Here is a 22,817-nt window from a genome sequence, read left to right as displayed (position 1 = left end):
ATGGGGGTTGATTGTGAACAAAGAGATGCCTGTGCATCTGTTGAACCAAAAGCTTGAGACAGTGACAAAGGTGCAATTGCTCAGTAGTCAGTACGGTATCTAATGTCAGACCGAACGGATACCAGACCACAATCAAAATTGGGAAGGTTCCTGACTGATGCTAACTGAAGTTTTATATGCAACATGAAGTTCTTTTCACGGTAACAAGACGAAAAACCTTTAAAGTAGTACTACAACCATAAGTGCTGTTAATATGCTGTTATGATGACTGTTTTAAATGAGGAGGTAGATTTGTTGTTCTTTGGAAGATTGAGGTTATGTTGGAGTAAGGAAATGGTATGCTCCAATCGAGCAAGTTATAAAATATTGGTTATAACCTTCGCCAAAGTACACGATGCAACAGTCAACATATCTATATAGTTACATCACCAAGCATTGTTGCTTGTGCTAGCAAATTAATTTTCGACTAAACAACAAGAACACAAAGGAAAAAAAAAAGAAAAAAAAAAAGGAAAATAAATCTCTATGCCTAGAACAATCTCCATGCCTTTTGACTTTACTAAGTCATCAGAATTCACCACATTATCTTCATTGGTGTATTTACAGTAAAATTTATACACCTGCTACGCCTCTCCGTGCTACTGGTACTAAACTGCACCTTTTCTTAACAATGAAAGTGTGACTGTATTAATATGGGAGCTCACTGTATGCAAAATTAATTTGGATCTGATTCAAACTTCCGAACTTTGATCAGCTGTTATCTGTCGTGCTTGTACCAGTTTACTGAGCATTAGTTGGTAGTCCTTGTGGTTTTTTACTCAACAAATTCTTTGTATAAAGAGACCCAAAGACAATTGCCTGATTGCAAAAATATCAGAATATTACTCAGAAATTGAAAACAGGAAAATAAAGGGGAGTCTGAAAGAAAAAAAGAGAGATAAATACTTACCCCTCCAAGCCATTGCATCCGGTCAAGGGGATGTGAAAAATATATGCAGGAAAGCACAATGCTCACCAGCTAAAAACAAAAGTATATAGCATTGTTATGCACAAATTAAGGTAAATATTTAGACTTATAAACTTGTTGAGGATTGAGAAACATTTCTATAATGTTGCACCTGTTTAGTTGTCATCACAATGGCAAATGTGAGAGCGCCAAAGTGTCTTATGGTGTAGGATATGAAGAATTGACTAGCAGTTGCCACCTGCATTTTAATATAGAAAAAATAATTAATTGGCATAATAAATGGTTGGATTTATTTTTCAAAATGTTTTTCAAGCTTCTTACACAAGAGAGAACTGTAGCATCAAAAAAGCAGTCGGGATGACGAAACATAAAATCAATGGCTGGAATCAACTTTCCATGGAAAATGAGCCCTATTCAATGAAGGAGAATTTTATGTGGTTTTCAACTGAAAAAAATAGAAAAAAAAAAAAACTACAGGAGTATTTCATAGAACTTACAACATAAACTGATGAAGCAAGAGCAAGTAGTTGTGAAAAAAATTTGGTTTTGTATTTCCATTTCATAGCCCTTGAAAAGTTTGTCTTGAAATGTGCTTGTGAACCCATCAAACCTTAAATTATACAACATAAATCACAAATCAAATTGAATGAGATTCCAATGCCAAAAATTTGGGGTTGAAATTGTACCCTAGATAACCAAGCATAAGTGAGACGCCGCGCACTGTGCTTTCTCTTTTTGACTTCTCTGTGTTTATCATTGGCTGCATTTTGTGACAAATAACAACATATTTCTTTCAAAATATAGTAAGAAAAATTTAACAAGTTCTACAATTGCTGTAAATTAAAATGTAACCTGGTGAAGAATAAATAACGAGCAACCTAAGGTCACAAACAAAGCCAATGAGTAGTCCTTCACATAATATCTCTTTTGCATTATTACAGTTCCCCAAACCTGATATTAAAAATAAATTAAAAAAAATGGTGTAAAGATGAATAATGTGAATTTTTTAAATAACAAATTAATGCTAGTTACTTGTATAAATGTCAAATTTGTATTACAAAAACTTGCCATGACAGGTATCATTTTTGCGCATTTTGCCAATGTCTGAACTGGAAAACTGACAAACTTGAGAGCCTGAATAAAATCCAAGATAACAACTTAGCTTTTTTTTATTTATCTGAAAAGATACTTCACATGAAAATATGAAATTACATTTTAGCACTAAAAGGAGAATAAAATGGACATGAAACTAACCTCATATTGACATGTCGTGGAAATTATGTTAGTTATAGACACACCGCAGTATTTATAAATTGGTGCTACTGGATTCACCGATTTATTAGTAGCCTAAGCACAATAGGAGAAAGATTATCAACAATTCAAACAAACTTTACATTTAAAAAAAAATATATATATATATATAATACATAAAAATTTCTTACAGAAAATGTACCAGTAAAACAGCAGCAGAGATGGTGGATGTTGTGATTCGGTTACAGAAAACAAGAAATATAGAAAATGTGAACTTTTCCTTGTTGTCTCCAGTTCCATATTCACCGGCCATGATCTTTTCCTGCATACGGAGAGGAACTTGCAATTGAATTACAAAATCTATGTAAGTTTTTACCCCAGGAAATTATATTATTTCTTGCTGAGCATGGAAAATGGGAAAGGACATGTGGCAAAACCTGCAGGAAGCCATAGATGACAAGTGTGATCATGACACCGGCAACGGCAAAAGCACAGCTTAATGCGTGGTTCTCTTTCAACTGGGGTTGTGGCATCTCCACCATTGTGTAATTATAATTTGATTATTACTTTTGGTTCAACAATTTGGATCAAAGAGAAAGAGAAAGGGGAAGAAGGGAGGTGGCAAGGGAGGAAGGAGAGAACATTTTCTTTTTTCAGAATTTTTATGAATTTGCTAAATTTGAAAAGATACAAACGGTCTTTAGGAAAGCTTGGTGATCCTGAATGAACTAGCAGTTAAGCAGTGATAAGGCTAAAAGATCGAATTTGTTAAGTTAGAGATAAAAGGATAAGTTTGCTCAGAAATTATTTTTTTAGGACCAAATTCTCTAAACATTGGAAACATTCATCCTTTTCTGAACAACTCAGCATATTCCCCCATGATTTTTTTAAAAAAATAGAATCAATTTTAATTATTTTAACAGAACAGACACCATTAATTTGATTTTTATAAAAATAAAAAGGAGGGAGGAAAGTACAAATGATCAACACAGATTCCTTAGAACAAAATTAAAATTCTCTCTCCACCAAACCCTAAGATCGATGGAACTACTTTTTATAAAAATCAAATCAATGGTGTTTGTTTTAATAAAATAATTAAAATTGATTCTATTTTTTAAAAAAATATCTCCCCATTTGTGATGGCTTAATTACCTAATATTTCTTAGAAGAAAAAAATAAACGTACCTTCTATATGCTGGATCTCTTGTATTAAATATAAACTCTAATATTTATAGATACATTTTTTTTTTCCCATAATAGGCTCCATCCCATTGGAGATTTTATGTGGTGTTTAATAAGACGAAACAATGAACGCTGAATTGTCGATGCCATCTATTTTTATTGTCCTTTTTCCTGCAAATATTGTGACCATTATAATTGATCGAAAAAATTGTAGAAACAATTCCTGCCCCCTTACAGTTTTCTCAAGAATAATAAAAGGCCAGTGACAATATGTCAAAAGCAAATTAAGGGGCAACAAATCAAGTACAACACAGAATTTGATCCACACTTCATGATAATTTTAGTTTCATGCAAACTTCCATATCTATATTCAGCTTCTTGTCAATAATAAGAAAATAAGTTGGAAGAATAATCACACAAAAAGTAATTCATGCTTATATAAAGAAAATAAAATCTAATCAATCATCCCCTGAAATATAAAGGTTATAAAATATAATTCTCATAAGATCCAATGAAATATAAAGGTTATATTGAAAAAATAGATGGAAGAATTCCCAAAGCATTTGTCTATTTACAATGGCGATTAGGAAATATTGTTACAAATGAATATTCAACCCAGTGAATTTCTACTTTAGGGAAAGTAGAAACAATGTCAAAACTTCAACCTAGCCAGTATACATGTGTTTCCTAAACGCTCACTGTCTACTGAATACTCTTTTGAGTTGTTTCAAAATTTGGTCCTACGTGTAGTTAGCTGTTAGTTGCAGAGTTAGCACCTTGCAAATGAGTAACCAGAATAGGCTTATGTGGGATCTTATTTCTCCAAAAGCTTTTTGTGTACAGCGCAGAGAAGACAATTACCTGATCACCCAAAAATAGCAATTCAGAGTATTAAGCTTAGAAAAGGACTTGGTTTTGAAAATAACTACAAATAATTGTACCAAATTTGCCAATAAGACGTGAGAATCACATATTTGCAATTAAGATTTACTTTTTATTTATTGTTTTGAATTACACCCAACCACTAAACTGGGGGTAAGTTAAAGAAAAAAAATACCAAATTACCCCTAACCATTTATATGTTGACTATGCAAATCTTTTTAAGAGGCTAAATATATACTTTGCCCAAAATGGGTAGCCTCTGGTTCAGATTTTGCTGATCTTGAGTTAAGAAAAAGTTGCTACTAAGATTAAGGTCAAATTTGTCAATTTCGTAGAACAGTCTTAAGCTTGAGCACCCGGTTCTAGTTATCCCAAACAATGTGGCATGCTAGATGCAAATACAAAAAATCGAGGTTATTACTTGCAACCACAATAAAAATAAGGTTCTATTAGCAAAAAAAAAACTATATTTCGAGTTCATGCATAAAAGGAGGGAAATAAAAATAGATGCTTACAGCTCCAATCCACTGAACACTGCTTAAGGGATGGGAAAACCAGATGCATGAAAGCAATATGCTCACAAGCTGTGATACAAATGTAGAAGTTACAATTATTCTTTGTACCCAAAAATTGCAACGGAACAAAAACAAATGAAAATAAGTGTACCTGTCTGGTTGTCATAACAGTGGCAAATGTAAGAGCACCAAAAGTTCTGATGGTGTAGGAAATGAAGAATTGACTAGCTGTTGCTACCTACCAGTAGAAAATAACTAGCCAATTAGCTCAGATTAGGAGAAACCACAAGCACTTCTGAGTATAATATTTTAACTAGTTTTGTTTAGTGTTACTAGCAAATGTCTTTTTTCTCTTTACCATAAATGGCACTATTGTCAAATCTATTATTTCTATTCATGATTGGCTTGTGAACCTATTAGTTGCATGACAAAGTAGAATTTGACAACAAAAAAAGTTTGAGGTCAAGATCTGCTTGCAAACTTCAAGATGTAAGGGATATTCCATGCAAAAGTGCGTTGAACAGTGCTTAATTGTGGCTATCCGGGAATCAAGTCAATTTGAGTATTGATGTATGTGCTGTGAGGGTGCCATTTGGTAGTGATCAGTACAAGTAATATTGGTTGAATTGTAATCTACAATTTTGTAGCCAATTTTGAGTAGGAATGCATGTAACCGTGAGGGTACCACTCGGTAGTGATCAGCAAAAGTAAATACTGGTTAAATTGAAATCTTCAATTTTACTTACACTGGAAAGAATAGCAACATCATAGAAGCAATCAGGGTGGCGAAACATAAAATCAATTGCTGGTAATAGCTGACCTTGGAATACAAGCCCTATTAAAGCAGCCAAAAATAAGAAATCAAATTGATAAAAAATAAATTAAAGTTCAACATATTTGATAAGTAAAGAAGCAGATCTACAAACTTATAATTGAAATAGCTACCACAGAGGCTGAGAAGGCATGAACAAGTAGTGGTATAGAATATTTGTGTTTGTATTTCCATACTATACCCTTTGAAGAGCTTGTCTTGTAATGTGCTTGTGAAGCCATCAAACCTTTAATACAATGCAATACTATAAACAGGAGCTTCAAATGACAATATGTACAATAGCTAAGATAGACAAATAATATCACAAAACATACCCAAGATATCCAAGCATAAGAGAAACCCCCCATACTGTGCTTTCCCTCCCATTCTTTTGTAAATTTATACCAGCCGATCCCTACATTTCGAAGAGTTTAGATTTACATAATCAAATAACCAATCTACCAAAAGACAATGCATAGGAGAAATGAAGAGAAATTAAGCACCGGGTAAAGAATGAAAATGAAGCAGCCAACTGTTACAACCACAGAAAGTAGATAATCCCTTCCATTATATTTCTTTTGCATTATAACTGTGCTCCATAGCTGGAAAAGAAGGAATATTACAAGAGCATTTAGAGTATTTCACTGTATCTAAGTGTTTTCATTTGTTTTTTGTTTTTTTTTTTTTATCTACAGAAAAGTTACCATAACAGGAATCATTTTTGCGCATTTAGCAAGTGTCTGAACAGGGAAGCTGACATATTTCAGAGCCTGAAAGAATACTTAAATGTTACTATATTTATCCTTTTAGCTTGAACAGATTTAAATCTCACAGGATAAAAAAATTGACCTCGTACTGGCAAGTAGTAGTCAATATATTAGTCAGTGATATGCCGCAATATGAATAAACTGGAGCAATTGGATCAAAGGATTTATTACTTGCCTGGATAACAATTAAAAAAAAAATGTAACCAATTTAGAATTCAGATACACCAATTTAGAATTAAATCTAACAAGTTCATGTGTAGTTTAACCTACCATCAATACTATGGCAGATGTAATGGATGTCACTATACGGTTACAGAACACAAGGAAAAGAGAATATCTAAAATACTCTTTCTCAATTCCATATGGAACTCTCATTATCTTCTCCTGAAAATAGAATGAAATCAAATCGAACAAATAATTAATCCATTACACTTATCCGTTCACCAAATCGAATGTAATGGAAATGATGTGTCCACAAATAGAGGAGTTGAACTTGAACCTGACAGACGCCATAGACTAGAAGCGTGCTCATAATTCCCGCCACGGCGAAGGCGCACTTGGCTACACGACTCTCTCTCCAGTTGAAGAGAACCATCTCTGCCATTTCCCCAGCAAGGTGCTTAGTAGATTGGATCGAAGCGGGAGGGCAGATTTGGCCACGCGGCGGACCGAGATTGGGAGGAGAAGGAAGAAAATCGTGTAACGATTCTTAATTTCTCTAAAGAAGAGTGGTGAAAATCGATTTTGAGTTGCGAAAGTAGAAGAGAGAAGAGAGGAGAGAAGAGAGAAGAGAGAAGAGAGAAGAGAGAAGGGGAGACGCAGCAGATGGTACTGACAATGTCAGGAGCATTTTAATGTTTTAGTAGTAAGCTTTAAGTTAAAATAATGTGCGACTTTTTAAAACCGAAATTTTTATTTCTACCATCTCTAAAAAAAATAATAATTAAAAGATCATTTTTTTTATGGAGAATTTAATTTCTACAACGGCAGTAGAACACCAGTGCGGTTTCAAATACTGGAGTCCCAGTATGCCAATGCGGCTTTAGATATGAGTCCGTATCAGCATGCCCTTCTTCTTTTTTGGATGCTAATAATATCCCCGCACTTTCATCTATGCATTTATCTCCGCATTAACTTTCATAACTATTTTGGGACCACAAAAACTCCAGCACTAATTTTATTTTCTAAAGTATTAATCTCCATGCACAAAAATATTTATATCTAAGAAAGGAAGTATTTATCCCTACAAAGTGAACAATTTTTACATAAATAATTTTCTCTCCAACAAAATCTCAAACTACATGGGAGACCATACACGTTTTTAGAGGTAGATTTTTTTAATTTCATTTCAACCTCGTACACATTTCTGATGATTTATGAGGAATTTTGTGAATCTAAAACCAAGAACGTCTTCTACGTAATTTTCTCTTTCAAATGAGATCCATGATGAATTTTGTCGTCACACAGGTATTTATACCCCCATCATCTAAGTATTTATACTTATATTTGCAAGTATTTTTTACATATGACACTGACTCACATATGAAAGTATTAATATTAAGTATTACAAGTATTTATACTTATACACTAGAGTATTTATACCTATGTAAAAAAATACTTGAATAATCACCTCATAAACGTTTATCGTGATGAATATTTTTTATATGGATAAAATATTAGTGGGGACCATAGTACAACCTTCTAATTTGAGAAATGAACTCTCTAATTTTAGAAATATTTAAATAATTAATGGGAACTATAATATAACCTCTAAATAATTATCACATTTCTTATTTAATTTGAACTCTTTTAATTTTAAAAGTGTTTAAATAATTAGTGGATACCATAATATAACATTCTTAAATTGTAGCTGTGGGATATAGAAGTGTGATGATGAATATAATTTTTGTTTTTTGTGTCTAATATTTTTTTTTGTTTGGAACTTTTATCCTATGATATATCTCAATCTTTTAGAAAATCAAAACTGTTAAAATACTATCCCTAAATAGACATCGTACACGTTGGGCCCTGCACTATTCCAAAGTTGAGATATCTCAATATTTTAATTCAAGTTAATCTCCAAGGTTACGATGTCCCTTGCGCTATCTCCAAATAGCAAAAAATTGGGGCGCAGAACACCACTGCGGATTTCTTTTTGGAGCTGCATCGGCTTTGAATTTGCACCAATGTTTTACGGTCATTAGATTTCAAATTCTCCAAAAATCAGAGTTTTTTGGTTTATTTTAAAAAAATAATAGTGCAATTAAAGATTTTAGTTTTTAAAATAGAATAATTATTTCAGTCCTCCCACTTTAAAATTTGTATTGTATCCACATTAACAATAAAAAATATATATTATGATCTCTACTAATTATATAATTTTTATTTTTCAGTCTCTGCGCAGTTATCTCCGTGTCAACATTTATAAATATTAATATTTAGATTAATACTTACAATTTATGTTATGTCACGTCACATTAAAAAGAATTTACCACGTCACGTGATCAAATTACAGCATGTTTGTCAGCCTTGCTCTAATAAAGTAGTAGAGAATCCGTACTTCCGCATCAACCTTTTTCAATCATCCCCGCGTCAACTTTCCTTTAACAAAAATAGTTAACCTCATAAGTATAAACACTTGCAATTAGGGGTGAAAAGGGGTCGGATATTATCCGATTGAATTCGGATCCGTATCCGAATTTTTCGGATTCGGATAGTCGAATACGGATAATTTGCAGATACAGATACAGATACATATATGATTTATCCGAATACGTATACGAATTCGGTTTTAATTTCGGAAGCAAATACGGATTCAGATAATTATCCGGATCTGGATATATTGAGTTTTCGGATATCCGAATTTTGCAATTTTCGGATATATTTTTCGAATAATCGGATAATTTTTCGAATATCCAGATTTTTTAATTTTTCGGATATTCGGATACATATACGGATGGGGTCCGCCTGTAATAGAAATAGAGAGAAGAGAAGAAAGAGGTGGGATCTGTGTAGCCATCCGTGAGTGAGGGGTCCTGCCATAGGACCCCATTGACATTCAAACAACATTTTAAATTTTCATTTCTTTGTTTAAGTTGAATCTTAGGTTTAAAAATTCATAATAAATTTTCAAAAATGCTAATAATTGTTTTAATTTTTTTAATTATTTTCTCATTTAACTAATTGAGTTTTGATGTAATTTATTGTTTATGATAGGTTATTTTATTTTTATTAAATAATACATTAATTAGTTTTGTTCTGATTTCAAATGTGGATACTTGTTGTTTTACAATTAAAAAAATTAATTCACTCCATTGATGTTATACAATTTTGTTGTAATATATATATATATATATATATATATATATATATATATATCTGAATTAGGGATTCGATTTATATCCGTATTCGTATTTGTATTCAACTAATATTCGATTCGTATTCGTACCTGATTAATATCTGATCCGTATTCATATCCGATTAATATCCGATTCGTATCCGTATCCAGAAAATAAAAACGGATACAAATATGGTTTCAGGTGTAATTCCATGTCATATGTAAAAAAATAATTGCTAGGTATAAATACTTGCACAGTAAGTTATAAATTCTTGCATGACGATGAGCTCGAAAGTACGTCATCATCGATCTTATTTGAAAAAGAAAATTGCATATAAGATGTTTGTGGCTTTAGATACGCAAAATTTCTCACAAATCGTTAAAAATATGGACAAGATTGAACGGAGAAAAAAAAACCACCTCTAAAAACGTGTATGCCCCCCATAAAATTTGAAACCTATATTAACGTCTACATGTGTGTAGAGCTCATTATGTTTGCAACATCTTGAGTTGGAAAACACTAAATTTTCAAATACAATCGCATTTTGTTTAACATTAAAAAAATTCAATCTAGTTGAGATTAAGAATTTGATATTCTTTCCGTGCTTAAATAAAAAAAATATATATACATTTTATATTAACTAGGACTTAAAATAATATTAATAAATTATAATTCGTACTCCAACCGATGTTAGCTTTGCTTTGGCTAAGCAAACGAAGAGCAACTTTTTGTGAAGTGTTAAATACTACATTGATTCGATCTTATAATTATTTTTAATTAATTAACTATTGAACTTCGTCAAGCTTGCAAAGTGCAAACAACAACTCGTTTGTCGGAGGCTTGCATTAATTTCTTTATCCTTTTTTCATGAAAGTTGACATCATAATTAATTCCAATTTGTTGACAAAATCAGCAAAGAAACGGACGGAGAAAATAACAAATGTGGTGTGATTAGTCTTGAAATAAAATAAGAAGAAGAAAGCGTACCTTCTGGAAGATATGGAATAATGGAAAGTATGGTGGTTCCAGAGGTCTTCCGTGTGAGATCGGAATAGATCCAATGAGCATCATATTTACTTTTAAATTTAATAAACTTTAAAATCATCTAATTTGTGTTAAGATTTGTGTACATAAAAATTAAAACAGTTTAATTACAAATTTTAAAATGAAAAACACATATCTTATTATTACAAATCGGATGATGATTAGCCTACCTACTTTTCTTCGAAATTTTCTTACTTACCATTCCATTAAATTTGAATTAAATGATTATAACTTAATCAGTTATATTTAAAATCATACCACCCATGCATACTCAGTCGGCACGCCAAATTGAAATAGTGCGCAGACTGAAAATATGCGCACCAATTCGATGCGCTGACTGAATATGAGCACCATTCTTTTTTTATTTGAAATATGTTCAAACCGTAAGTTTGATGGGTGCGCATCATTATACAGTATACACGAATACACGATTACTGATGTCAAAAGTTTGATTCATTTATACGGGAAGACTAAAAAAAAAAAAAAAATTGGTGTGCATACTTAGTCGTCGCACCAAATTAGTCTGCATTTTCAATCTGCACACCAGTTCAATTTAATGTTCCGATTGAATATGCTGATGGTAACGATAAAATTTGACTAACTGAATGATAATTATTTAATTCTTATTTATTAGAGTTCTAATTAAAAAAAATTCTGTATTTTTCTCTGCTTGCGTGGACATTTTTTTTTTTTTTTAATAATTGATGTGCGGACATTGGGTACTACGAATCTATGATACATAGGGACACTTGCATTCGATGTGCCTCTAGATGATATGAAATAGTCGCCGGGCCACATCTTTGAAATAATTAGAATATTTTAAAGCTCATCAAGTATATATTTTGTGAGTTTAATTTTACAACATAGTCGCATTAACTTCAAAGTTCAAACAATGAAATGAATTAAAGTAGATGAAACTAATATATTTCACAATGATGAGGTTCCTTACAAAATTTAAATTTTATTTAGTATAAAATAAAATAACAAAAATTAATAAACAATGCAACTTACAACGTATTTGATACTGTTAAGCGACACAAAAGATTTTTGGCCAATGCTTCTATTTTGGTTGGTTTCTGAATTTTAACACACAAAGACTTAGGGCCTGTTCGTAGGAGCGGACTCACATGGTTTCAGAAAAGACAGTTGTTTTCTTCTGAATTTTGAATTTTAATAGAGATTGGGATGTTTCGATCGACTTTGTCCTTCTCTTGAATTTTTTTTTGCCTCTCTCTAAATTTTGATTTGTAATTCGAGTTAAATTTAAAGTAAAGTTAAAATTTTTTTTTTGAATCATAATTAGTAATTACAATTATAGGTTAGAGAATCATAAATTATAAGTCAGAGCAGTGTTCTAAATAGCTAGCTATAGTTGCGCTATAGCTACACTATAGTTCCTTTTCAGACTATAAACGCTAAGCTATGAGATAAAGTACGCTAATTCAGTTACGACTGTTATAGCTGTAATAGTTGACTGTTATTATCACTACACGTTATGCGTTATTGCTACCGCTATGCTACATGGGCTTTTTTTTGTGATTTACATGGGCTTTTGTGCTGTTGTTCCTATTTCTAAATTCTAATGCTACATGGTTTACTATGATAAGTATGCTAAATCCAATACTATGTGCCTCTATTACTATTTGTGATTTAGTCACTCATTTTAGAATCAGAAAATATTCAAACATTAATTATTTCTTTTGCTTGCTCTTTGTTTAGTATTCACTTGTAAAATTATTATCATTCGTTTCATTGAAAGTTGATTTTGATTATTATAATATATAAAATGTTCGAATAAGTATACCGACTTCATTTCACTTGTAAAATCAATTGCACTTTTTCTTTTATAATCTATAATACTATGAAATATGAACTATTAAATAATATTACTTTGATATTTTTTTTCTTCTTATTTACTTGATAGAAAAAAAAAGTATAGACTTAGATTAGTTCTTATTCCAATTCTCCAATATTGGTCATTTGATAATTAGTAAAAATATAGAATATAAATTTTGAAAAAAAAAAACACTATGTATGATAGCTTTCGCTATAGTTACGTTATTCGCAATAATATATATATATATATGAGTTAGGCTGGGGTGCTATGGATAGCATAGAGGCCTCTATGCTACGGCTCAATATTTGAGTTTTCAAAATCCAAACGGTCGATCCGAACCGTTCATCTTATTCTCCATATTAATATCTGCTTGGAGACCAAATTTTACATTTTTCTGAATTTTTTTACTATTTATTAAGTATTTTACAAAATTGTTGATCCAACGGTGGCTGCACAAAACAGTAAAACCGTTGGATTAGCGATTTTCAAAGTGGCTTAATAAATAGTAAAAAAATTCAGAAAATTATAAAATTTGGTCTCCAAGCAGATATTAATATGGAAAATAAGATGAACGGTTCGAATCGACCGTTTGGATTTTGAAAACTTGAATATTGAGCCGTAGCACGGGAGGCCACTATGCTATCCATAGCACCCCAGCCTAACTCTCTATATATATATTTATATCTCCACGCTATGCTGCTATAATAACTATTAAAAACTATAAGTTAAAATATTATTTTTTTATTGAGTACCTAATTAGTTAACGAATTTAAACCCAATTTGATATATTTTTTTTTTTTTGCCTATTCTTCTTCCGGAAAAAAATAATTCTGGATCCACTTCTCCCTATTCGGTAGCCATGCTACTCATATGACTTTATAGATATTTGTACTCATGAACTGTCGGATCTAATTTTTTATACTTATTTTCATCATTCAACTTGGTTATATTTTCATTCTCTTACATATAATTTATAGGGAAAAAGAACTACTTTTTGGACATCTGTTTTTTTTTTCTTCCAAAGCTCAACTTCCTTTTTAATTTTTTTTCGAACAACTTACAAACAGAAACTGGTTACTATGAATATTTACGTATAATAAACTTTATATTTTTTAATGACGTCAGAAAAAGGAATTTTTTTTGCAAACAACTGAGCATAATTAAACGGAAAAATCAAATTAAAAAAACATTTAATAAATACAAGAAATTAATTAAATGGAAAAATCAAATAGGAAATGATTATTAATTAACCAAACACATCTAATAATACAAGCATAATTAAATTAACAACACTTAATTTTAATTTATTAACCTAGTTTAATTTGATATGTAAAACAAATATAATTTGAATCAATTCTTAGTATCAACACACTTCTATAGTTTGAGTTTAGCATTACATATTCTACAAACATATTAATTGTAAAAAGAAAATGACCAATTTTCTAACAAATTTTTCATGCACTTACATTCTAAATTTTCTCATAGGTTTAAAGACCTTGAGAATTCACAAATTGATATTTTCTTTCCCATATTCAAAAATTCATATTCTCACAAAAATTCCCGTTACCAAACATGCCTTTACAATTTGTTGTTAGATACTGAATGGTCCGGCAAAAAAAAAACGTTGTGTAAAAAATATTTTATTTGTTTGGATATATTTATTTAAAATGTCTCATTGATTTTGTATCCCATCATGCTCCAACGACCAACATTGATATCTCTATTTTCACAGTTTAAAAAAAATATATTTTTTAAAAATATTTTGCTATTTTTAAAGATTTGTACAAAATCATTGTTTTTAGAAGATTCTGAACCATTCAAAATAGTGATTTTGTACCTCTCTAAACAATTAGTAAAAAAAGTTATAAAAATTAACAAATTTGTTATTCAAGCACATTTTAGCATGAAGATCATGTTGAACGGTTCAGATCGATAATTTAGACTTTAAAAATAGAGATAACGATATTGAAACATGCTGGAGCACAGAACCAATAAAATATTTTAACCCTACTCATTTATCTAGTTAGTTGCTTATATTGGTGAACCATTTAAATGATCTCTGAACCATTCAACATTGATGAACCCATTTCATTTTCGATTATGTTGAATGGTATTTTAAGCCAATAATTGGATGCCTATTTGACTTGCAGTGCTTTCAAATTAGGCCGGAATTTATCCAGTATCAAGCCCAACTTTCTTTCTTTTTTATGACTATAATTTTTTTTTAGAATTTTCTTTTTAAAAGCTTGGCAGTGGCTTGGTGATTTTTTGTTTTTAAATTAATGGTCTGATTGACATAACCATAAATCATTTGCCTCTTCGCTGCACCAAGATCTTTTGTGCTACACTTTCCAAAAAAATCACCTACTTATTAAGGTTTGATTTTGTTTTGATCATCATAACAAACTCAGAGAAGAAATGAAATGGCTCTGTTTTTGGCACTATATACCCTATGTTGTTATATTAAATTCAATTTCTTTTGGTCATAGAAAAGCACTTACCCTCTGTTTTTGCCTTTTTGGATCTATATATACCAATGATTTAAATAGCGTTTATCGCGTCATAGCGGCCGGGTTAAAAAAATTGTACTATACCTAAATAGCGGCGCTATAGTGCGAAATAGCGTGCTATAGTGGCGCTATTTGGACATAGCACCATAGCTTTTATGAGAGAAAAACGCTATAGCGGCGCTATAGTGCGCTATTTAGAACATTGATATATACTGAATATGTGAATTCTAATAAAAGATTGTCAGTGAAAATCATGCATCTTGTATAAGAACATGAACTAGAATCTTGTATTAAATAGAGTTGGGAATGAATTTAATCCATTTTGTTCTACCAAAATATGAATTAAAAATTACAATACCGACCAAGAAATAGCAATGCGACACCTTGACCCTACTAGTTACTACACTTTCCAATTTCCATTATATCCATCTTGCTTTTTCTTTTTCTTTTTTTCTCTGATGATGAAATCTAAAGTAGCCATCGGCTTTTGATTAATATATGTTTTTTTTTTTTTTAATACTAAAGAAGCACAATCAAAAGAGGAGAAAACGAAGAGACTGTTCTCGTAGGCTTCATCACCTAGAAGCGAGAGAGAATTTATAAATTACTCAGTGATAAAGAAACGCTCACAGTGGAGAAGCCGTAACAACTCTGTTTTTGAACCTATATTTATAGGAAGGTGATAGGTGAACGCTTCTCAAACCTCTTCATAGAAACTGAAGAGAGAAAGAAAGGGAGCAAATATGGCTCATCAAACCCCATCACTAACAAATAACAGATTTAGTGTTAACAAGGATGAAGTCGATTTGACTAAGGAGGTAGCTAATTTGAGAATAAACGAGGTATGGCAGAGACGTATTACAATAATGTTTTTTTTTTTTTAAACATTATTATTCTCAATGCTAACTGCTAAGTGAGATTTCTGTATGCATGCTTTTGATAGGATTTGGGGCCCTCGGAGGCATCTCTCCGATCAAAACCGGTGTTTGCTGATGTATATCTTGGAAAGAAGGTGCCTAATTAATATTGAGTTGGATATGGTTTGATTTATGAAATATGATTCTCTTTTTATTCCTCACGTCGTCTAATTAACATTCAAATCATAGAAGGCAAAATCAGACGATCCAGATCGGAATCGGCCGATTCAGGTCGGGATCGGACAAGACCGATCCGATTTTGGACCGATTTACTCGGTTTCCGAGTTTTGGAGGAAAAAACGGGTTGAACAGTGTAGAATCGGCCGATTCTCCCGACAACCGACTAGACGGGCTCGTACGGCGTAGAGGCGAGAGCGGGGAAATCAAATCCCGTCTTTAGCTCATCGAATAAGATCTGTGTACACAAAAACTACAATAGTTAAGTGTGAATTTTAAAGCAGAAAGCACATATCTTAATACGAATCAGACGATAGTTAGCTCATCGAATAAAAAAAAAAAATCTAATGTCCATTGAACATTTGAACTTACTTTTTCTATGCTTTCGTGCGGACATTGGTTACTACGATAGAGAGGGCCTCTAGATGATATGAAATAGTCGTCCGGTCACATCTTTGGAATAATTAGAATACTTTTTTACTTATCATGTATGTATTTTGTGAGTTTAATTTCACAACCTGTCCCTTTAACTTCAAAGTTCAAACAACCAATAAACATGAATGATGAGTTTGCTTATAAAATTTACTACTCACACCTTTCAATTGGATGATATAAAAAACAGTTGTATAAGAGCCGTCTTAATTTTTGTTTGAATTTACATATTATAAAATAAATTGTTTCGTATTGATGAAATACTTTAAAAATTAAATATTTACGAAGATATTTTTCGAAGTTAACTTATTTTGAAAGCAAAAATGTATAGCTTCATTAACTTTTTATTTGTTGCTCTCTAAACAAGAAAAAAAAAAAAAATCTGCTGCTTGCAAGTTGCAATTCGCTATTGAGTCTATACCTTAGAAAATGTTCTTTCAATAATAATTTTTTTGTATGGACATTCTAAGCTAAAAAGTCGTACTGCTCATTCGATGCTAATTAAGCGGCAAATGAAATACGTTTTAAAAAATAAAAAATTGTTACAACTTACAACCTATTTCATACTGTTAAGCCACACACACAGCTCGGGGTGGCAAAAAAGCTCGTAGCTCGTGGTTCGATCATGATTCGTACATGACTCGTTCGCTAACAACTTGCTCATTATTGGATCGAGCTGTTAACGAGCTAGCTTGTCACTATATCGGTCCAAAATTAACGAGGTCAAGCTGGAACTTAGCAAGCTTAGGTTTGATTGACTGATTGACATAAGCATTTGCGTCTTCGCTGCACCAAGATCTTTTGTGCTACACTTTCCAAAAAATCACCTACTTATTAAGGTTCGATTTTGTTTTGATCATAACAAACGCAGAGAAGAAATTAAACGGCTCTGTTTTTGGCACTACACCCTATTTTGTTATATTAAATTCAATTTCTTTTGGTCATAGAAAAGCACTATACCCTCTGTTTTTGCCTTTTAGGATCTATATATACTGAATATGTGAATTCTAATAAAAGATTGTCAGTGAAAATTATGCATCTTGTATAAGAACATGAACTAGAATCTTGTATTAAATAGGTTGCGAATGAATTTAATCCCTTTTGTTCTACCAAAATATGAATTATATAATAAAAAATCAGGACCCAACATAGAAAGTGATAGGTGAACAATACCACTTCATAGAATTAAAAATTAAAAGATATAGGTGATAGGTGATAGGTGATAAAGCAGTTTCCGTAAGCTCCTTTGTCGAATTAAAAATTACAATACCTCTTCGTAGAAAGTGATAGGTGAACAAACCTCTTCATAGAAACTGAAGAGAGAAAGAAAGGGGGCAAATATGGCTCATCAAAACCGGTGTTTGCTTTTGATAGGATTTGGGGCCCTCGGAGGCATCTCTCCGATCAAAACCGGTGTTTGCTGATGTATATCTTGGAAAGAAGGTGCGTAATATTGAGTTGGATATGGTTTGATTTATGAAATATGATTCTCTTTTTATTCCTCACATCGGCTAATTAACATTCAAATTCAGTTTAGTTGTAAACTATGTTTTGTATGAATTAAGCTAAGATCCACATGGTGGTGGTAAAATTGTTTGAATGTACTTTGCTTGTTTGCTTTAATTAAATTCCATTAATTGTTATCAATATTATATTATGGTTGTGTTTCAGGGAAACGATGTTCCATTGCCATGGACTACTTTGGAAGCGTCTTCTTTCCCTCAGGAATACATCACAAATGTGTGCTTGCAACTTTTTCTTTTGTTACATTCTATTCCTTACTATATTATTAGCAGATGGCACTAATGATTACATAAACTTGTGTGTTGCTATGCCTTTGTACATTCATACTAGATTTGTTTCTTTCACATCTAAATTTATTAAAGTTAAAGTGACAAGCTGGGTTGAAACATTCTAATTTTGAGTATTGTTCCAATCCCCTGAAATTTCATGTGGATCCATAGGTAAGTATTCTTCTATTACTGTTTGTCAACTTAGAAAATATGGTTGTTTTGCAGCTGTACAAAGCAGGTATTGAGAAGCCGACACCAATACAAGCACAATCATGGCCATTAGCAATGCAGGGAAGGGACATCATAGCAGTTGCTAAGAGTGGGTCTGGTAGAAAACTAGGGTTTCTCATCCCGGGTTTCATCCATGCTAAGCGTCTCCCCAAATACCCCAACAGAGACCCCACGGTGCTTGTGCTGTGCCCGACTGATGTTATTACAGCCAAGGTTCTGATCGAGGCAATCAATTTCGGGGAACCTTCTGGGATAAAAATAAAAGTATTTATTGCCTTATCAAGATTATTCATTGTCATACTTTTGTGAACATCATGATCCAAATTAATTATAATTATAGTTAGTAAATTGAATAAATTGATCGTAATTGAAATTGAAAACAGGGCCTTGATGGATTGGTATTGAAGGGGCAGCAGAAGCTGGAGGGAGAGCCAGATGTAGTGGTGATGACAATGAGGCGTTTGGTCGACCATTTGGATATTGTGAAAAACAGACTGAAATGTGTTGAGTACCTGGTTTTGTATGAGGCCGATCTCTTGCTCAAAGCTAGTGTTGAGCCCGAGATCCAAAAAATTCTTCGGTACCTCCCATCAAAACATCGCCAGACCCTTGTGTTTAGTACCACCTGGCCAAGAGAGGCAAGAGATATTGCCTCCATACTCCTCTGTGATCCTGTCATGATCAGTGTCGGAATCACAACTGAAAGTGTTGAACCTGAGAGCGTTAAACACTTAGAAAGTTTATTTGGTGCCAGTAATGCACTTATTCCCCGAGAATTGATGACTCCTGCCAAGAAGAAACTTCTTGTTCTTGACATAAACGGGATACTTGCTGATGTTGTCATGTTGGATTCTAGGTATTTACAACAGGAACACATAATGATTAGAGGCAAATCTGGTAAGATTTTCTTATTTCTGATGCTGTAAAATTTGGGAAAAGACGAACATATTGAATTCATGCTAGCTCTTTTTTTTTTCTTTGGTTAGTTTTCAAGAGGCCCTTCTGTACTGATTTTCTGCAATTTTGTTTCACAAACTTTGAAGTCGGAATTTGGTCATCAAGAAACAAGTATTTTCTCCAAAATATTTTTTCTTACGTATTTTCTTCATTTGGTTATGTTTGTTAAAGTTGTAGATCGTTTACTATTCTCTTTTTTACAGGAATAACCTACAAAAAGCTATCAATTATGTTCTTGGAGATTTGAAAAATATGCTACTGTTTTGTTGGGTACAAAACCTTCAACTTTCTTCTCTCTTTTTTTTTTAAAAAACTTGACAGTGGAAGTAAACCTTACAACATTCTTCAATCACACATTCTGCATGTTTTTTCCTTCATTTGTATTGTTATTATTGATTTGTCTTCTTTTAAAGGTGATATGGTTATTTTTTATTTTCCCTCTAATACTTGCATATATATAAACAGGACCAATCTAAATGCACAATTCCAAACTTGAAAAGTAAAGAAAACCAGGACAAGCCTGTGTTTTTCAAGGAATTACAAAAATTGTGGGACAACCAAGAACCAGGTTTGCCGTGGAAGAGGGGGCGATTTACAAAAGCTAATACTCTTCTTGTGGATGATTCTCCTTACAAGGCCTTGCTCAATCCCGTACGTAACTATTTTTTTTTAACTTTCTTTGGGTTTATTAATTACCAACATTATTCATTTTATTTGCATCTTGGCATCAGTATCTTACCGAGTTAATTAGCTTATGTCATCGCTAATTACCGAGTTAATTATCTTACAGAGGAAGTCCGTGTTAAAAATTTTGTAAATATTTTTTATCAATATATTGTTGGTGGCAAACTTCGCTGCTAACCTTAAAAAAAAAGGAATGTTAAAAGTGAAATTTATGACAAAGGTGATCATAATTGTGCATGCATGTTCATGCTAACTCTACCAAATTTGTTCTTACTTGAGAAAAGCTTTTGATCCAACATTTAATAAAATGTACCTTCTTGACAATTCTTATATAATAACGTACATAAGCATCGTTATCGATTAGTTAATGATGAGGAAATTATTCACATCATTACAATTTTACTTTTAAAATATTTCTTTTTTGTTTTAATACTTGTCTTGATTTCTACTGCAGCTATTCACAGCGATTTTCCCAAATCCTTACAGTTTCAAGAACAAAGAGGACAAATCCTTGGGTTAGTTTGTTATTTACTTATTTTTTCTCCATTCTTTCAATTTGAAAAATCGAGCAGACAAATCTAATAACTTAGTAACTAAATAACCATTTTTGCTACTAAAGCACAAGTTTAATCAGATAATTAATGGTCTTATGATATAACTACAATACTATTTATGCCAAAAGTTGGATTAATTAATGTACTTTAATCAAACTTACTCTGTGGAATATATGATAACCTGTGCAAAATGTTTATATTTTTTAATTTCAAAGAATTAAATATTGGTTATAAGCTTGCAGGTGTAGGAGGAGCCCTCAGGATGTATTTGGAACTAGTAGCTACAGCTGAGGATGTGCAGTGCTTTGTGAAAGACAACCCGTTTGGACAACCCGCAATAACAGAATCACACCCCGACTGGAAATATTACTTCCGGCCATGTAAACCTTGAGATATTCATGATTTCAAAATGATATTAAATAAATTGTGCCATGCTGTTTCTATTTTAGTTTATGTTAAGACTTCAATTGCTTTGTTTATTTTCTTTTGTGGCAAAAGGAGCTTGGTTAGTTATATTTAGTTTGTTGTTTTTGTTATTTTCTGTCTAAAACGAGCTCTATGCTTTTCTCTGTTGTTTTTGTTAACAAAATATTTTGGGACAATTAAATATGGAATGAAGTGTTTTAGTGTTAAGGCATTGATGATACTGTCCATGTTTTGTTGCCTTTTTATGTAATTTCTATGCTTTAAAGAGCATTTGAGCGTACTAGTTCTTGTCTTTAGTACTTTAATTACTCTTTAATTTTTCAGCAAGGATCCAAGAAAAGAAAAGAAAAGAGAAACAAGGGTCGGATTCAGAAAAAGATTTCGATATGATATGCCCTTTGAATATATAATCTAAATCTCAGAAAAAGATTTCGAAAATCCCGTAGCTCGAGCTGACGATTTAAATTTAAATCGAGCTGTCGAATCTCGTGTGAATCGTGAATTTTTTAGTTGATAGTTTTAAGCAAAATTTAAAAGAATCCCATCAGCAGTTTTCTAATATATATTTACTAATTTAAAAAGTTTACAAAAATAATGTATGTTTTACAAAAAAATATTCTAAGAAACAGTTATAACAGTATAGGATTCTTTAGTTTTATATATTTTGTTAATCATGTCCCAGAAATTTGAAAATTAAAAGATTCCTTTTAGGTCCATTGTCTATTTTTCAAAATAACTTAGTGCTACGATTATTTAAATTTTCAAATTTTCGCTGACATGAATAATAAAAATGAATAAAAAAAAGAAAAGAAACTGAATTAGTATTCTCTGCACTAATGGAACGTGCGTTAATAGATCTGGATGTAAATAGACTTTATTTCGTGCTCAACTATTTACACACAATCATTATCATGAGTATAACTAATTATTTTTAAAGTTTCGATAGCGGAATTAAAAATCATCAAAAGCAAATCAAAGATCTTAGAAATCAAAGTCTCCACGTGTGAATCAATTAAATATATTACATACCTTTGTCCATAGTAATCTTTAGAATAATACTTGAATCGTTCTTCGTAAACCGTCAGAAAAACTGCAAAGCGATTTAGAACAATACTTGAATTGTTCTTCGCAAACCGTCAGAAGAACTGCAAAGTGATTTAGAACAATACTTGAATTGTTCTTTGCAAACCGTCAGAAGAACTGCAAAGTGATTTCTCTCATCTTTCTCTTTATAAGCAATGACAACTTGTTTTTTATGAATATAGATGAAGAGAGGATCAACCTTACTATTATTATTAGAATACACGTTACTTATTGCCTGTTATTAAAACAATATTTATAGAGGAGATAAATATGGAACATAATGAATAAAGGCGGCAGGATTGATAATAACTCACGAGTCACACCTTTTGATTAAGCATCTGTTATTATCATGCACCTTTAATCAAACTTGGATAATATTCGCACCCTGTCAGTATGCATTCATGCACCTTTAATTAAGCTTGGATGCATATGTTAACAACGCACCAAAAATTAATATGC

General features: G+C 31.9%; 3 protein-coding genes across 6 annotated transcripts; 1 reads left to right on the top strand and 2 right to left on the bottom strand.

Moving 5' to 3' along the window:
* Window positions 1-335: 335 nt before the first annotated feature.
* Window positions 336-3,078, bottom strand: LOC144573338 (UDP-galactose/UDP-glucose transporter 5B-like). The gene is made up of 11 exons (XM_078323090.1): window positions 2,656-3,078; window positions 2,421-2,540; window positions 2,222-2,314; window positions 2,036-2,101; window positions 1,820-1,918; window positions 1,654-1,727; window positions 1,465-1,577; window positions 1,289-1,377; window positions 1,119-1,205; window positions 950-1,018; window positions 336-858 (listed from the first exon to the last, which is right to left on the bottom strand). The coding sequence occupies exons 1-11, from the start codon at window positions 2,758-2,760 to the stop codon at window positions 781-783; spliced, it is 993 nt and encodes a 330-aa protein (XP_078179216.1). The 5' UTR covers window positions 2,761-3,078; the 3' UTR covers window positions 336-780.
* An 843-nt stretch (window positions 3,079-3,921) lies between these two features.
* On the bottom strand, window positions 3,922-7,208 carry LOC144573530 (UDP-galactose/UDP-glucose transporter 5B-like). 2 transcript variants are annotated; one of them, XR_013518018.1, is made up of 12 exons: window positions 6,875-7,105; window positions 6,646-6,759; window positions 6,458-6,550; window positions 6,313-6,378; window positions 6,112-6,210; window positions 5,944-6,023; window positions 5,743-5,855; window positions 5,544-5,632; window positions 5,156-5,210; window positions 4,949-5,035; window positions 4,798-4,866; window positions 3,922-4,261 (listed from the first exon to the last, which is right to left on the bottom strand). XR_013518018.1 is itself a non-coding variant. In XM_078323316.1 (11 exons), exons 1-11 carry the CDS (start codon window positions 6,977-6,979, stop codon window positions 4,151-4,153), a joined length of 1,026 nt encoding a protein of 341 aa, XP_078179442.1. In that variant the 5' UTR covers window positions 6,980-7,208; the 3' UTR covers window positions 3,922-4,150. The 2 variants fall into 2 exon arrangements, 1 of the variants encoding a protein (XP_078179442.1); XM_078323316.1 differs by lacking the exon at window positions 5,156-5,210 and having other exon boundaries at window positions 6,875-7,208.
* An 8,514-nt stretch (window positions 7,209-15,722) lies between these two features.
* On the top strand, window positions 15,723-21,490 carry LOC144573501 (DEAD-box ATP-dependent RNA helicase 20-like). 3 transcript variants are annotated; one of them, XM_078323281.1, is made up of 11 exons: window positions 15,723-15,946; window positions 16,048-16,116; window positions 18,005-18,073; window positions 18,302-18,370; window positions 18,649-18,918; window positions 19,038-19,551; window positions 19,641-19,722; window positions 19,815-19,881; window positions 20,077-20,262; window positions 20,750-20,810; window positions 21,092-21,490. In XM_078323281.1, exons 1-11 carry the CDS (start codon window positions 15,848-15,850, stop codon window positions 21,238-21,240), a joined length of 1,635 nt encoding a protein of 544 aa, XP_078179407.1. In that variant the 5' UTR covers window positions 15,723-15,847; the 3' UTR covers window positions 21,241-21,490. The 3 variants fall into 3 exon arrangements, with proteins under 3 accessions (XP_078179407.1, XP_078179408.1, XP_078179409.1); XM_078323282.1 differs by lacking the exon at window positions 16,048-16,116; XM_078323283.1 differs by lacking the exons at window positions 16,048-16,116; window positions 18,005-18,073 and having other exon boundaries at window positions 15,724-15,946.
* The last annotated feature ends 1,327 nt before the right edge of the window (window positions 21,491-22,817 follow it).

Source organism: Carex rostrata, chromosome 21 (genome assembly GCF_964058835.1).
Source record: "Carex rostrata chromosome 21, lpCarRost1.2, whole genome shotgun sequence".
In the NCBI taxonomy this organism is placed as follows: domain Eukaryota; kingdom Viridiplantae; phylum Streptophyta; class Magnoliopsida; order Poales; family Cyperaceae; genus Carex; species Carex rostrata.
This window is presented reverse-complemented; position numbering and strand designations above follow the sequence as displayed.

Excerpts from the sequence above, each read along its gene's own strand:
- LOC144573338 (XM_078323090.1), bottom strand. The coding sequence starts at position 2,760 with ATGGTGGAGATGCCACAACCCCAGTTGAAAGAGAACCACGCATTAAGC. Across the intron at positions 2,102-2,221 it reads CCACGACATGTCAATATGAG|GCTCTCAAGTTTGTCAGTTT; the intron begins GTTAGTTTCATG and ends GATTTTATTCAG. Across the intron at positions 859-949 it reads GGATGCAATGGCTTGGAGGG|GCAATTGTCTTTGGGTCTCT; the intron begins GTAAGTATTTAT and ends TTTTGCAATCAG.
- LOC144573501 (XM_078323281.1), top strand. The coding sequence starts at position 15,848 with ATGGCTCATCAAACCCCATCACTAACAAATAACAGATTTAGTGTTAAC. Across the intron at positions 18,919-19,037 it reads CTTCTGGGATAAAAATAAAA|GGCCTTGATGGATTGGTATT; the intron begins GTATTTATTGCC and ends AATTGAAAACAG. Across the intron at positions 19,552-19,640 it reads AATGATTAGAGGCAAATCTG|TTTTCAAGAGGCCCTTCTGT; the intron begins GTAAGATTTTCT and ends TTCTTTGGTTAG.
- LOC144573530 (XM_078323316.1), bottom strand. The coding sequence starts at position 6,979 with ATGGCAGAGATGGTTCTCTTCAACTGGAGAGAGAGTCGTGTAGCCAAG. Across the intron at positions 5,036-5,543 it reads ATGTTGCTATTCTTTCCAGT|GTAGCAACAGCTAGTCAATT; the intron begins GTAAGTAAAATT and ends TTCTACTGGTAG. Across the intron at positions 4,262-4,797 it reads GTGTTCAGTGGATTGGAGCT|GTAATTGTCTTCTCTGCGCT; the intron begins GTAAGCATCTAT and ends TTGGGTGATCAG.